Source organism: Gopherus evgoodei, chromosome 2, assembly GCF_007399415.2.
Source record: "Gopherus evgoodei ecotype Sinaloan lineage chromosome 2, rGopEvg1_v1.p, whole genome shotgun sequence".
NCBI classification, from domain to species: domain Eukaryota; kingdom Metazoa; phylum Chordata; order Testudines; family Testudinidae; genus Gopherus; species Gopherus evgoodei.
The window spans coordinates 34,831,436-34,848,204 of record NC_044323.1 but is presented as its reverse complement, the minus strand read 5'-3'; the positions used below and the strand labels follow the sequence as shown (position 1 = coordinate 34,848,204).

At 39.1% G+C, this 16,769-nt stretch overlaps 1 protein-coding gene across 7 annotated transcripts in view; it reads right to left on the bottom strand.

Moving 5' to 3' along the window:
• ARHGAP21 (Rho GTPase activating protein 21) overlaps positions 1-16,769 on the bottom strand; it is a 215,204-nt gene that overhangs the window by 32,926 nt on the left and 165,509 nt on the right. For all 7 annotated transcript variants that reach the window (XM_030550346.1, XM_030550347.1, XM_030550349.1 and 4 more), the window contains one exon: positions 14,394-16,326. In XM_030550346.1, the coding sequence (XP_030406206.1) occupies positions 14,394-16,326 (1,933 nt within the window). The remainder of the gene's footprint in view (positions 1-14,393; positions 16,327-16,769) is intronic.

Genomic DNA, 16,769 nt, shown 5'->3' with positions numbered 1-16,769 from the left:
TAGAGTCTCGTGCAGTGGTTCTCAAACTTTCCCAACTACTGAACCCCTTTCAGGTTCTGAAGCCCAAGCCCCACTACCTGAGGCTGAAGCATTTAACTTAGCTTTGTGGGGCCCACCCTAGGCAATTGCCTTACTTACCATCTGGTGCACTGCAGCAAGGGAGTAGAGGGGTGTAATGCATCCCTTTAATTCCTGGCACCAGTGTGCCATACCACTGCTTCTTGTAGGGGGACAGGAAGCAGGCTCCACAGAGCCGTTAAGTCTCCACCTTGTGCAGGCAGAGCAGGCCCAGGAGAAGGGAAAGCACTACTTCTGTCCCAACAACGTGTCTGGGGCCATAATTACACCAGTATGGTTACGCTAGTACATCAGGTCTGTCTCAGTTTACTCCCTCCCAGGAGAAACAAGGAGGCCAGAAGGGAGAGTTTCCCACTCTTTGGGGTGGAGATTGTGTTGTTCGGTATGTGACCAGTGCCTCGCATAACAGGCCATGATTTAGACTTCTAGATGTTACCATAATATAAAAACAAATCCCTAACATGGTGGGGGAGGGACATTTTATAATTAGCCTTTTTTTTCTTGGTGGTTTAACTCTTTCCCCATTGGGTCTTACAAGTGGAGACAACTTGTGAAGAAGGAAAATAGTATAGTAGTACAGCTAGAAGTGAACATAAGAATGGCCATACAGGGTCACCCCAATGGTCCATCTAGCTCAGTATCCAGTCTTCTGAAAGCGGCCAATACCAGGGTACTTCATAGGGAATGAACAGAACAGGCAATCGTCAAGTAATCCATGTACTGTCTGCTCCCAGCTTCTGGCAAACAGAGCATGGTGTTGCATCCCTGCCCATCCTGGCTAATAGCCATTGATGGCCCTATCCTCCATGAATTCATGTAAATCTTTTTACAGTTTTGACCTTCACAACATCCCTTGCAACGAGTTCCAGAGGTTGACTGTGCGTTGAGAGAGGAAGTACTTTATTCTGTTTGTTTTAAACCTGCTGCCTATTCATTTCATTCAGTGACCCCTACTACTTGTGTTATGTGAAGGAGTAAATAACATTTCCTTATTCACTTTCTCCACACCAGTCAAGGTTTTATAGACCTCTGTCATATTCCCACCAAGCCATCGCTTTTCCAAGCTGAGAAGTTCCAGTCTTTCTAATCTCTCCTCATATGGAAGCTGTTCTACACCCTTAAATGATTTTTTTTGCTCTTCTTTCTACCTTTTCCAATTCTAACATTTTTTCGAAATGGGGTGACCAGATCTCCACTCAGTATTTGAAGTATTTGGGCATACCATGGATTTATATATATTTTCTGTCTTCTTATCTATCCCTTTCCTAATGGTTCCTAACATTGTTAGCTTTTTTTTTTTTTTTTTTTTTTTTTACTGCCACTGCACACTGAACGGATGTTTTCAAAGAACTACCCATGACTCCAAGATCTCTTTCCTGAGTAGTAACAGCTAATTTAGACCCCACCATTTGGTATGTAGTATAGTTGGAATTATGCTTTCCCAAAGTGCATTACTCTGCATTTATCAACACTGAATTTCATCTTCCATTTTGTTGCCCAGTCATCCAGTTTTGTGAGATCCCTTGTAACTTTGTAGTCTGCTTTGGACTTAATTCTTGAGTAGTTTTGTATCATCTGCAAATTTTGCCACTTCACTGTTCAACATATTTATAAATGATCTGGAAAAAAGGGTTAAACAGTACTGGTCCCAGTACAGATCCCTGGGGGACACCACTATTTACCTCCCTCCATTCTGAAAACAATTCATTTATTCCTACCCTTTGTTTGCTATCCTTCAACCTATTACTGATCCATGAGAGAACCTTCCGTCTTATCCCGATTGCTTACTTTGTTTAAGAACCTTCAGTGAGGGACCTTGTCAAAAGCTTTCTGAAAGTTTAAGTAGATTACATTCACTGGATGCCCCTTGTTCACAAATTTGTTGACCCCTCCCCCCCCGAGAATTCTAATAGATTGATAAGGTATGATTTCCCTTTACAAAAGCCATGTTGACTCTTTCCTACAAAATGATCTCTGTAACATGATGTACTACCATATCCTGCAAAAAACGTAAAAAAAGGAAGAGTAACGAAATAATTCAGAAAAACAAAGATTTGATAATGATCCCGGTCTCTGTCATGACATTTGGGGGTGAAGTACACAGCTACCATACTGTCAGCTTGGATACCTGAATAAAAATGGTCTGAATTCTTCTCCACAAGAGTGGCATTCCCATTCTTGAATGAGGGGAAAGGAAAGCAAACTATACTTTTCTGGTTAAACAAAAACTTATTACTAGATCAGGGCATGAAAAGAAAGCCAGCTTTATTGAAAGGAGTAAAATATTTATTCCATTATTTCAGCAATTATCTGGCACCACTCAACTGAAACGGGGAAGGGTAACTAGGATAAATATTTATATTTAAAAAGCAATGTTTTTGTTTAAAAAACAACTTCATAAAAAAGTTTCTAGGAAACAGGAAAATCTGTAATACACAAACTATTGTCTCTCTAAAAATAATGGTGCAAGCATTACTCATTTATTCCAACACCTAATCAAAATTTTCCTCCTTACCTCCTGAGCAAAGCTAAAAATGGCATAACTTACTTAAATAAGCTGTGTATTGTCCATTCATCTTGTTTTCTAAGACAGACAAAATTAAACTATTTTTAGACATTTACAGTACGTAAGTAATCTCATGTGTAGTAAACTGTGTATAGCCCTAATTACTTTATCATATTTTAAAGTTTATCCCCAAGACAAACAGACTTTTAAATCAGCTTATATCAAAATCTTCCCATTGTTATGAAGTTGTCAGGTAACCACTCTCTCTTTTTTTTTTAAGCCACAGTAAAGTGACAGTCTAGCTTAATACCTTAATACACATTTTATTTAAACCCCTCAAAGGGCTTAAGTAAAAAGAATGTAGACTAGGAAAAAATTTCAAACAAGCTGATACTGACAATCTTGTTAACATTAATGATTTTAAAGTCTTCCTGTTCTTTCCCCTACCCCCAGCTCCTCTTTTGATAAAGGATAAGAAAGCTGAAGAAGAATAGGAACAAAATGTTTTCCCTAATTTAACAAAGTGCTTTTCTGCTCCTTGTTATCTTGTTCTGTATTTCTCAGACCTGAAATCACCACCACCACCATCACACACACCTACTTTTCTCTCTGAGCACAGAACTGACCATTCAGTTTCAGCTTTACTGCAGCTGTTAATTGTAAGCAGCTCCTTGCAGAGCCTATGGAAGGCCGTGCATCAGCAACGTACCCATGAAAATGCCAGCACACAAAGAGCTGTCAAATGCACACAGCAAACTGGTGAGTAATTAAAGAAAAAAATATTTTCTTTCCTTTACAGTCATGTCAGTGGTTACTTGTAACAGTAAATAAAAATGAGACTTCCAGTTGACAATATCCTTTTAAGCACTTACAGATAACTGGTCAAACCTACCTGATTAAACATTAAAATCAGTCTCTATTTAAAAACAAAATATGACTCAAGCCTATTTTACATCACTGTCTGTCCAGTGACACAAGAGACAGGCAGAATGAATCAGCAAGAAACTAGACTACACTGATGTGACAAGCTGTATGTTGAAACAGCAGCTATTCTTGTTTAACATGTTTCAACAAGAAACATGACAAGCATGTTTGATTTTAAAATAAGATTGCACTGTCTTACATTACAAAAAAAATGTGTACAAAGGAAAGGTGTAAGTGTTGTGTCCATACACACATCTGCAATACAATTTAAACCAGAGATTCATAACCTGCAAAAGGTGTCTCACTGGGTACCCAGTGTTATTTAACAAATTATTATTTGTATTACAATAGCACCTGGAAACTCAACTGAGATCAGGGATGACCTGTTGTGCGAGGCAATGGACATACAAAAAGTAAATGACAGTACCTGCCAGAGTTGACAGCCTCAAGGACTGACCCTGTAAAGATTTACAAAGGAGTTTAACTTTATACACAGATGAGACAAAGGGCGGTAGAAACGGAGTATAATTATCCCCATGTTACAGATGGGGAACTGATGCACAGACATTAACTGATTCGCTCAAGATTATACAGGAAGTGTTTGGCAGAGCCGAACTAAACTCAGATTATCTAAAAACTGACTGAAGTTAGCAAAAGTTCTAGTCCTAGGGTATGTCTACTCCACAGTTAAAAACCCGTGGCTGGCCTGTGCCAGACAACTCGGGCTAAGGGGCTGTTTAATTGACGTGAAGACTTCAGGCTCAGGCTGCAGCCCGACTTGTGGGACCCTCCTACCTCACAGGATTCTAGAGCCTGGGCTCCAGCCTGAGCACAAACGTCTAGATGGCAGTTAGACAGCCAGCACAGGCCATCAATGCAGTGTAGACATACCCATAAAGGGCTATGTCCGTGACCATCCCTGCATAAGTAAACATGGTGGAGATAAGGAGTGTTAGGGAGCAAGGCTAACTGGCTTTCCCCAGGAGAGAAATCGGGAAGGCTACCATCACACACCTGCACATGATGTTAGGAGGACTGGGCCACTGTGAGGCAGCAGCAAGAAGCCATTTACCCTATGAAAGAGTAAATTAAGGTCAACTCCGGCTTGCGCTACCCTGCTGCATCTAGAGAGAGAATGCCTGAGTTAGGCACACTTTCAAGAAACTCCTGCTGGGAAAATACAGCTCTATCATATTCCCCCCACCCCCACAACAATCAATCAGCAAAGCTAACTCTTGCAATTTTATCATGATTCCTGGAAAATTCGGAGTTAATATTGAACGCCCCAGCTGTCCAGAGTTCATTTTACAGTGTGAGAATCTCAGCCTCTATTAAAAGAGAATAGCGGCAGTGTAGACATAGCCTATGTCGGAGTAACTTTTGTCACTCAGGAGTGTGAATAAATCACTCTTCTGAGCGATACAAGTTACACCGATGTAAGCGTCAGCTGGGACACCGCTATGTTGGTGGGAGAGCTGCTTCTGCCACTCACAGGGGATTGACTACTTAAGCCAATGGGAGAGCTGTCTCCCATCAGCTCAGTGCAGCTACATTAGAGAGCTTACAGTAGGACAGCTGCATCAGTGCAGCTTCACCGCTCTAAACTCTCTAGTGTAGCTGTGCCCCAAGTCTCTAGCCCTCATGGTTGCAAAGAAAAGCTTGAAAGCATGAACCCTAATACCAGACAGCAAAGTAAAATAACCCCACGTTTATTATTTTTAACAATTTCATAGTTTTAAGCCAATCATTTTTGCGGCTTGGTTTATGATTTGAGCACTTGGAGTTGGCAATATTGCTATCGTATCTCAATACTACAAAATTCATCCACAAATATTATTAAATACTGCAGCTCCATCTCATAATGTATTATAAAATGTATTTTATAAAAATAACATTTATTAGGGATAATTTAATATATGTCATGAATCATATTCTAACAAGTATATACATTTAAACAAGGCCTATTGTAGGAATCAGTAACCTTTGGCACGCGCCTCGCCAAGGTAAACTCCCTGGCAGGCCAGAATGGTTTGTTTAACTGCCGCGTCCACAGGTTCGGCCGATCGCGGCTCCCACTGGCCATGGTTTGCCGCTTCAGGCCAATGGGGGCTGCAGGAAGCAGCAGCCAGCACATCTCTTGGCCCGCGCTGCTTCCCACAGCCCCCATTGGCCTGGAATGGTGAGTGGGAGCGATTGGCCGAACCTGCGTACACGGCAGGTAAACAAATCGTCCCGGCCCGCCAGGGTGTTTACCCTGGCGAGCCACGTGCCAAAGATTGCCAATCCCTGGCCTATTGCATGATTTAAAGCTTAAAAATATGCCATATTTTCTTTAATGATGTACTTGTGTATAGATGGACCTTTAAAAGTGTTTTTAAATTTGGCTTATAAGCATAGGACTAAATGAGGCATAGATAGCACACAAAAATTTATACTCATGTTCAAATCCACAGAATTACAACAAATTGGAGGTGGGAAAATTCTACTTCTTTAACTTTTCAGGGTTTATGAAATCCACACCTGATATTATATATGTATTTGTTTTGTTTTATTTTAAGATGTCCCCATAGTAATTTATGTATAAATCCGCACTGTAATTCTGGTTACTCATCAGTCTTGCAGATTTACAACACTGAATGACTTTGTAAAGGGAGTGGTGGCAATCTCTGGAAAGCTGCGAGAAAGTGAGCAATACGAAATTATGCTGACAAAGTATAAGGAGCTCAAACAATTGACAACAAAAATAGATCATTTTCATTGGTGGGATAGTAATACAGCCACAGAAGTTTTCCTGACAGTGCAACAGCATAATACTTGTATAATTCAGTCAATCACTGAAAATCGGCAGAAGATCAGTTTAATCTACTGCAAATGAAACATTTAAAATTAAAATTGTTTCTCATTGTTTCCTCATAATTCAGTTCATAAACAATTCCCACAAAAGGAATAATTATCTTACTTTTTAGGTGTAATTTAACTATTAAACTCCTAATGGAGTTTAGTTTATTCTTTATAAAAATGCAGCCACAAAACTATTAACAGTTCATGAAAGATTAGAGTTAGTTTAACCCCACTGCATTATGCTAAGGCAAACGCACATTGAATATCAACTTCAATTTTTGCTCAGCACCTGATCTTGACCACAGAACTATAATGTACATGCTGCTAAAAAAAGTTTAATTTAATTGTTTCATAGGTTCCAAGGCTAGAAAAGACCGCTGTGATCATCCAGTCTGACCTCTTCCTGTATAACACAGGCCACAGAATGTCCCAAAATTAATTCCTCAAGTGTATCTTCTGCAAAAACATCCAATCTTGATTTTAAAATTCCCAGTGATAGAAAATCCACTACAACCCACCGTAAGATTTTCAAATGGCTAACTACTCTCACTGAGCCCATCATCAAATATTTGTCCCTCATTTAGGTACTTATAGACTTTAATCAAGTCACACCTTAAATTTCTTGTTGAACTAACTGGATTGAGCTCCTTGCATCTATCGCTATAAGGCACGTTTTCTAATTCTTTAATTCTTCTTGTGGCTCTTCTCTGAACCCGGTCCAATTTATCAACATCCTTCTTCAATTATGGACACAAGAACTGGACACTGTACTCCAGCAGCAATTGCACCAATGCCAAATACAGAGGAAAAATAACCTCTCTACTCTGACTTGATATTCCCCTATTTATGCATTCCAGGATCACAGTAGCCCCTTTTTCCCATAGCCTCACACGGGAAGTTAATGTTTCAGCTGATTACCCACCATGACCCACAAATCTTTTTCAGAGTCACTACTTTGTAGGATAGAGTTCCCCATCCTGCAAGTTTGGCCTACATTCTTCATTCCAAGATATATACATTGCATTTTAGCTGTACTAAAATGCATATTGTTTGCTGGTGTCCAGTTTACTAAGTGATCCAGATCTCTCTGAATCAGTGACTGTCCTCTTCATTATTACCACTCCCCCAATTTTTATGCAATCTTCAAACTTATCAGAGATGATTTTGTTTTCTTCATGGTTATTAATAAAATGTTAATTAGCATAGGACCAAGGACTGATCCTGACAGGACAAGGACCCCAATTATATTTGAGACTTACCAGTTAGCCACCTTTTAATCCATTTAATGCGTGCCACACATTAATTTTATATCATTTTTTAATCAAAATGTGCAGTACCAAGTCCAATGCCATACCGAAGTCTATTACATGAATACTATTACCTTTATCAAACTTGCAATCTCACTTAAAAAAATCAAGTTATTTTGACATGATCTATTTTCTATAAACCCCAAGTTGATTTCCATTAATTATATTACCCTCCTTTCATTCTTAATCAATCAAGCCCGGTATCAGATGCTCCAGTATCTTGCCCAGGATCCCCCTACATCCATTTTACAAAAACTTAATGCAGCTGGACAATTAGCAGTACGACTTACTGTCATGGTATAATTCCCCATTCTGAACCTTAGCGTCCAAAAGATGGGGTACCAGCATGAATTCCTCTAAGCTCAATTACCAGCGTAGTACTTGTAGCGCTGCCACCAACCAGGAATTCCAGTGCCTTGTACACTCTGGTCCCCCCAAAACCTTGCCCGGGGACCCCCCAAAACCCAGTCCCTCTGGATCTTAACACAAGGAAAATAAACCCTTTCCCTCACCGTTGCCTCTCCCAGGCTTCCCCTCCCTGGGTTACCCTGGAAGATTACTGTGATTCAAACTTCTTGAATCTTAAACAGAGAGGAAAATTCACCTTCCCCCCTCCTCTCTCCCCTTCCCAGACTCTCCCTGAGAGAGAAAATAATCCTAACACAGAGAGAAATTAACCTCTCTCTCCCCCTTCCCTCCTTTCTCCCCACCAATTCCCTGGTGGATCCAGACCCAGTCCCCTGGGGTCTCACCAGAATTAAAAAAACAATCAGGTTCTTAAACAAGAAAAGCTTTTAATGAAAGAAAGAAAAACCAGTTAAAATTATCTTTGTAAATTTAAAATGAAATAGGTACAGGGTCTTTCAGCTACAGACACTGGGAATACCCTCCCAGCCTAAGTATACAAGTACAAATTAAAATCCTTTCAGCAAAATACAAATTTGAACTCCTCCCAGCCAAATACACATTTGCAAATAAAGAAAACAAACATAAGCCTAACTCGCTTTATCTACCTAGTACTTACTATTCTGGACATATAAAAGACTGTATCAGAGAGATTGGAGAGAAACCTGGTTGCACGTCTGGTCACTCTCAGAACCCAGAGAGAACCACCACCAAAAACTAACAGCACGCACAAAAACTTCCCTCCCTCAAGATTTGAAAGTATCCTGTCCCCTGATTGGTCCTCTGGTCAAGTGACAGCCAGGCTCACTGAACTTGTTAACCCTTTACAGGCAAAAGAGACATGAAGTACTCCTGTTCTATTAACCCTTAACTATCTGTTTATGACACTTACTAATTACATTGAGCACTGACATATTCATGCTATCATCTAACACATACACTTGTTTTGTTAGTCTAACAGTAAATAGCATGTGCATTTATATCTAGCAAGCTACCTATATATGCATCTACATATCTCAGTATCCAAGCACAGTAAGATTTCCAAATTACCAGGTTTACAAAATAACATGGGGTTCTGTCTAAATATAATACCTTCTACTCGTGGGGGCATTCTATGCCAAAATATTAAAAATTCTGCAGATTTTATTTGTCAAAATAACACTACATAATGCCAGTTTCAATTTTGGTAATTTATTTCAAAATACCTGAAAGCAAGTATGTCTGTAACAATACAGACATACAGAAATTCCTCAGGGGCAGAGAGTTGAAGAAACCCCTATGACAACCCAGTTCCTGTCTCTCTGCCCCCTTCCCCTGTCCCAAGCCCAGCCGGGGTGGGGTGGGAACCCCTCTCCCCCAGAGCCTAGCCACCAGGCTCCTCCTAGCCAATACACCTTCCCCACTCGAGCCCAGCCATGGCCCCCCCCTTGCCCAGATACCTGCACCCCTTCCCCATCAAGAGCCCAGCCAGAGGGCCTCCCCTTGCCTAGATACCCACAGCCCCTCTCCTGACCCCCAGCAGCGTCTTCTATGTGCGCTGGGCTCTGCCAGGGCCAGTGGTCCCTAGTGGCAGCCAGAGGCACTGCAGCCCATTTCTGTGAGGGAATGGAAATTCTCCGCACATATTAATTTCTGCAAAATTCTGCATTGCTCAGTGGTGCAGAATTCCCCCAGGAGCAACCCTCAACATGGGATATCTTTCAAGGTTAACAACATATTTGGCCTAAGACATTTGCTAGTGTCCCTTTATCACCTGAGGCTTTTTGTTTATTTGTTTTAATTTAAATGACATGTTAAGAACGTTGTGCACATTTGTACAATATAGCCACTTATTAAAAACAGGTATTGGATTTTTTTAAGTACATTTTCTTCTCTAGATGTTATTGACTATTCACTTGGAAGTCGAAGTTTTAATTTTAAATGCATTTTAAGTTACAGAAACACAAACTAATGTTTGAAAACACTAACTTGTAGTTTGTTTTCATGCTCCTGTGCTTTAAAATACCAAAATTATTTAAAAAATTTGTTCCTACACCATTCAACATTGAAAGATTGAGCCTGGAGCTATAGGAATTTTGCAAGCCAAGTTTTAAATCCCTGACAAAAATAGGGGATGAAGACTTATAACAGAAATACTGATATGTTAAAACCTGTGCCAGTTCTATTGCTAAAATAATGGAAAAAACAAGTGTCCTCCAAAAGGAACAGGTGTCAGTCCTAATTTTTATTGCAGTTATACACACATTTATGCTGCTTGCAGATGCTAGCCCATAACTAATAGAATGATCAGGAATATCACAACACGTTTGAAGGTGTCTCCATTCAGCTTGACTGTTGAAGTCTTTTCTAAATTTGAAAAGCTCCTTGACACTTGTCCTAACAAATATCTATGATCAGACACCACTTGTCTTTATGAGATCCGCACACGTTAGGTTGACAGGCAATGGTGTCCCTGCTATAGATGTCCCTAGTGTATTGAACTTCTTTGTACGTGATACCCACTCTTGCCTCACTTTTAAAAATAAAACAAAAACAATAACGAACTTTTGAACAGACTTCTGTGAGGGGGAAATGTTCATTAGCATGACCAGTATTGAACCAATATTTATTACCATTTCTTCATTCCCACTACCCCCATCTTTTCTGTATTGCATTTCTTAAATATGCTTTAGTTACTTTTCAGTTTTAAAAGAATAGTGTCTATAGGTGTTTTCAGTGTATTTGAAACCACGCTATTCTATACAGGGGCCCAAACACCTTGGGAAGCGAGGCTGGGGAGAGTGGTGTTAAAACTATTATTTTTGTTCAGAGGGTAAATGGGGAAGACTTTTTTTTGTTTGGTTAATAAAGTTGAAAGTACCTGGTCATGAGAAACTGTCAACTATGTCAGATCATACATGCAGACCAGCATTTAGAACAGCAGTTGGGATTGTTGGGCTCTGTTGCTGACTCCTCCACTGCAGTAGAATGTACCACCACACAAGCACAATACAAATGGGTTTTGAGAGGTGAAATTTGATTGTTGAAAAGCATTTTGAGATCCCCAGACGAAAGGTATTTTAAAAATTCAGCAAAGGCGTATTAACTGCAATTAATTTACTTCAAAAAAAAATCGGGATGAGAAACTAGGAAAGGAATCAAAACGGGTATGAGGGGGAAAGTGAGCCAGAATTAATTAGCCACCACAACAAAAACAAGTCAACCACAGCTGTGATGTAACAAAACATTAAAAATATTTTCGTTTAACATCATAAAGTAAAAAGAGTATAGACAAACAGGTCAAAAAGGAATAATGCAAAACTCTTAAAGATAAATATTGGATAAAACGCTCCTAAAATAAGGTAAACTGACTTACAATCTTGCTTTGGAACTTGTGTAAGAGGCTGGCACCAATGAACAGCAGAATACATTCAAAAGGAAAGAATAATGTGTAATAGCTAGATAGAATAAATACTGAAAAAATACAAATAAAATAAGGATAATTCTGATGCCAAAACTTGAAATCCTACTCAAGCATGTTTTATTAACCATTTACGTAAACACTTAACAACCTTCTGGTTTGGAGTCACTTGGGCAGACGTGCATTTAATTACCATTTGCTATGGCCAAACTAATTTTTAGTGAAAAAAAATTAAGCTGAACAGACAGAAGAGACCTGAACCAGAGACCAAAAACACTGAACATATTTTGACTCCTATTAACCTTCTGGACTAGCAATGTTCTATATCTGTAAACACAGAAAATAAAGGAAGCTATTGCACATTTGGCCAAGTTTCTCTAAATTATACACAACTACAATACCATATATATTGGTGATGGACTTAAATAATGCCCCTTCCTATGAGACTGACACATTATCAGTCTTAATATATTAAAAATACTGGCCATGACACTGATAATAAAATTTCAGTCTTTCTAAGTAATTTGCTGCTTATTGTATACACGAAAGAAATGCACTCAAGAGCAGGGCAGATAAAAATTGATATTATAAGAACTGGGTTTTATTTACACCTGATTTTTAAATTAAATACCTTTTTCTTTTTTAAAAATCTAATTAAAATTAAATTTGAAGTTATGACAACCTATATTAAGGCCTAACTGTACTATCATCTACTCAAATCATTTACATTAAATACAAATAATATTCATGTAGTACAGGTTTGCTCCTGACGTTTTAAAGGAAGTCACACCACTACACTGGGGGAAATTATTTCCCATCTAAGCACCTGACACCAGAATTTGATGATATGCTCATCAAGCTTTTGACCGCAGTAGCCTCTTCTGCAGGTGCTGAGAATATTTTCTTAATTTCAGTTTATTTAACTAGTTCAGTTCCAAATTCATTCAAAGTTTGAGAAACCATTTGGGATTGCAAAAAGCAGGAAATGCTCGAGATAAAGCTTGAGAAACTGATTAGGATTAAAAATGAGGTGGGAGGATGAGATCTACTAGTTTTAAAATCTTGAAGGACATGGTGACCAGGAACAACTAACTATCGATAGCACTTTGTTCAATAAATCAGTTTTAAATGCAGATCATGTTTTGATTAGGATACATAAGAAAAAAAAAGTAAGCTTAACATTTAAGGTAGCTTTAACTAATAAAAATGGAAAAGTCTGTTTCTGTGCATTTTTAATTAAATTCCAATTTCCATCCAAATGCAGCTGGATACAAATCACAAGTAAAAAAAAATCAATTCTCTAATATATAAAAAACATCAGTCACCATTTTTAATACAATCAACACTATACAAATTAAGAATCTGAATAAAATTATGTTAAGCTATACAATTGTTTAAATAAACATTATACCAACCAATAAGAATCGACTTTTCTTTAGGAAAATTACTAAAGAGGACAAATGGAAAGCAAGATTAAAATAGGTTATTTAAAGCAAGGTATCCTTCTTACTGATTCAAATCAATTATTAAACCACCTTCCTCAAGAGGCCAATTTTATGAAAGGAATACATTTAAGAGGGATGCTATAGCTGAGCATCCCTAGGTGTAGCAAGAAACTGTAAGGCATTAGTTTGATGGAAAGTTTGGCTGGATTTCTGTGAAGGATGCAAAACAGTAAGATGTGATCCTAGAGAGTACCCTGAAAAACAACCCATTCTCTCTGCCTCCTGGCTAATTTTCCCCACCCTTTAGTACTCTGCTCCTCGCCAAATCCTCCTCCATCTTCACCAAAATCTAAACAAATCATCTAGAACAACTGGTCATGTTTATTTTGTTTTAGGAACAGAAAAGTAACAATATAACAATAATAAATGGAACAAAATCTGCCTATTTAAAACGTCAACTCTACATAAAATCAGCAAGTTTTTATTCCCTAGGCATTTAAGTCTGGATAATATACCTAGTACAATGGAACTGGGTTCCAGACTACCTAACAAGATCAGAATTTTATACCGAGTGGATACCAGTGTACATACTTGTGCAGAAAAAGCCCTGAGGAAGCAGTCTGCCAATACCAGGATAAAATTTTACAGAAAATCAATATTCTTCTCTCTTCCACTGTATAGTAAATAAAAATCCCTTAGATTTTCAAAGTTTTACTTAAAAGATTAAACATGCTTAACCAATTATATTCAAATTAGAGAACTCTTCATCCATTGGAATATAGTCATCACTGAGGCCAAATGCAGCACCACTACACAATGGTTTAATAACCGAAGTGAAGAATACTGTACCCACCTGCAACTTCAAGTGTTGGCAGAATGTTCATTATTCAAGTCACATTATTAGTAACTAATACCTCTCTACTCTTTTGAAAAGTGCCATTTGATCTTTAATGAACACAAGTAGCTGGGGCCTCACTACAAATTAGTCTCCAAAACACTGCATTTAAAGCAACATATGGATTCCTAGTATCATGCTTAATAATTAAGTGACTCAAGGGTGTGCCCCCTACTGAATCAACAGCATCACTTCCTCATGTTCTTTGGAGGTCTCACATCCAAGACACAGCTACATAGCTTATGAAAACCTCACAGGATCACAGTACATGGTGTTATGAGACAGCAGACAAAAAAAATTATCTTTCTTCTAACTTGCAGGGCCATTGCCAAAATGAAATAGACATACTATACAGTATACAACTAATGAAATATTTCTCCCTCCTCTGAAAAATACTCTAGTGTTTACCATCCTAATGTCTATTTGGGTAAGTGGTGTTGGAAAAGATCCACACAGAGGGAAGGTTTAAGTGAATTCTAGTTAGTCACCTGAATGCTGTTCTCTTGATTTAAACTCTATAAATTAGACACAAAGTAGTAAAACAATATACTTTATATATATCACACTGATACAATTAATCTGTACAGCTCACCTATAAATGGAATGGATGCCAAGGAATCACCAGGTGGGCTGGAACTTGATGCTTTCCTTTCTTCAATTCTTTTTATATGTACTTCTCTACGTGCATCATTAGGTAACCAACAGGTAGTGTCTGAGACAGCCTCCTGGTCATTTACCGCTAGGATGTAGGACTGGTGTCTCAAAGGCTGTGGAGTCTGGTGACCAGAAGGAGATTTTTCCCGCAAGACAACTGTGTCTGTGTCATTTTCCAGAACATCTGGTTGCTGAATTTCAGGCTCTTGTGCATTTTCCCTTTCAAAATCTTGAATCTTTTGTCTAATGGAAACATCTAAGTTATCAGAGGTAGCTGAGCTCTCGCTCATCTGTTGGATAAGTTTGGCAGAAGCTGCAGTCGAAGTGGGGGGTTGGATGCTCCTGCCAATTTCTGTTTTGTGGTCTGGGGCATTTTCTCCTCGGTTTCTTGATTGATGATTTAACAGACTACTTGGATGCAAGTGATTTACTGCTTTTTGGTCTTTGGCCACAATATCCAGGCTCTGGTTAACGGGAAGCGCAGATTTTTCTGCATAGGGAACAGAGGTCTTCAAAGAGTTACTTTTAGAATTTCTGTCTGTCACAAGAGACGCTCTCTCTTGTGAGGTGGTTGTAGCCTTTGAAATTCCACCAGCTATTTGAAAATCCCTAATAGGCCGCAGTGTTTTTACATCTGATGGAACTTTCTGGAGCTGAGAAGCAGACACAGAGGCTCTATTGCTTTTTCGCCTGTCTGAATTATAAGCACCTGGAGCCACTGAAAAATGTGGACCTCGAAGGGACATGTGAAATGCATGCTGTCGGGATCTTTCATAAATACCTCGCCGATCATCTTGCTCAGTAAATCCAGTCCACTTGTAAGTCTTTTTTCTGTCTCCGTTTGAATCTACAACAAGATTCTCAGCACAAACATTTTCTGTTTCGCCCTGTTTGCCAAGGTAATCCCAAGACTGAGTTCTGTGGTTCCTGGAAGTAATAGATGGCAAAGTTAATGCATCCTGTGAAGCACTTCTTGGCCACTCTTTCATCAGCACTGGATCTTCAAGTCTTTCCTGGGACACACTCCGTTGTCGGATCTGAACAGACTGTGGAACCCTATCATGAGAGGTGCTTCTGCGTCGTACCTGTGAAATAGTGCGATTTGGAACCACATAATCAGTTGCATTCTGAGAGGCCGCTCTCAAACTATCCAATCTTTCCTGTATTGTTCGGCAGCCATACATGTGCAAACGTCTGTTATCAATGTACTCTTTGTAGGTTTTGTAGTTTTTCCAGTCTATGTGCTGGTGGGAGTTTGGAGAAGTATAGTGATTAGTAGAGGTTGGGGGAGAACCTGCAGGAGGTCTAATGCTCGAGATCCCTTCTGGATGTCCTCCATAATTTCCAGATTTACTTGTCATTCCAGGGGGATCTACTGGCCTTGTAACTGGAGTCTGAGGAAGTACAACAGCAGTGGACACCGAAGATGGTGGTGATGTGGTCCATGCTTTTGTTTTTAAAGTGGTTTGATCCCTCAAGCCATACCTCACTTCCTCCGTCCTGTGTGATGGACCAGCATGATTGGTTCTACAGGATGGCAAATCTACAGCCTTCTCAGAAGGCACAACAACAGTCCTTATGGTTTCATTGCAAACACACACAGCTGTATTTGATTTTGCAATATCTGTTGGCGATGGAGGCACTTGTATTTCCATTCTATAGGCCCTGTCTGGCTGCATCAAAGTCCGTACTGGTCTACTGGCTTGCTGCTTGCCCAATGAAGAGTCAGAAGGCGGTATGTCTACAGACTGTGCCATGACAGAAGCTGTGGATGTTAATCGAGGATAACATATTGGTGGTGGTTCAGGAATGTTGTGAGCATTGCCACTATAGGCTTCATTGCCTTTCAGGTAGGCATCTTGGGAATATGCCTGTGGATGGACGATTAAAAAAAAGTGTTAATTCACAGAAAACAGAGAGATGGAAAGATCACCACACTGAGTCCATTCTCCTGCAACTGCAGGATAAAGTCCCTAGAAAGAAGGCAGCTTGGATATTAAATTCATACTACATTTGATCTTAAATAGGACACTTTAAAAATGTATAAAAATAGTACATTTCTTCCCTTAATGCTCTCTTGCTGTTTGGAAATTTAACATGTGAAGTCACTACAGAAAAGAAAAAAGCTAAAAAAACCCACACACTCTAGAAACCAAATGAATTACAAATTTCTTGATATTAATGCAGGTAGATGAGACACATTTCTCAAGATTTGTGAGCACAAACTAAAGGATTATTTCCCGCCCCCCAATTTCCTCCAACTATACTACTTCAAATATTCCCTTTAAGCCCCTGATGCTGGGAGCTAAGATTT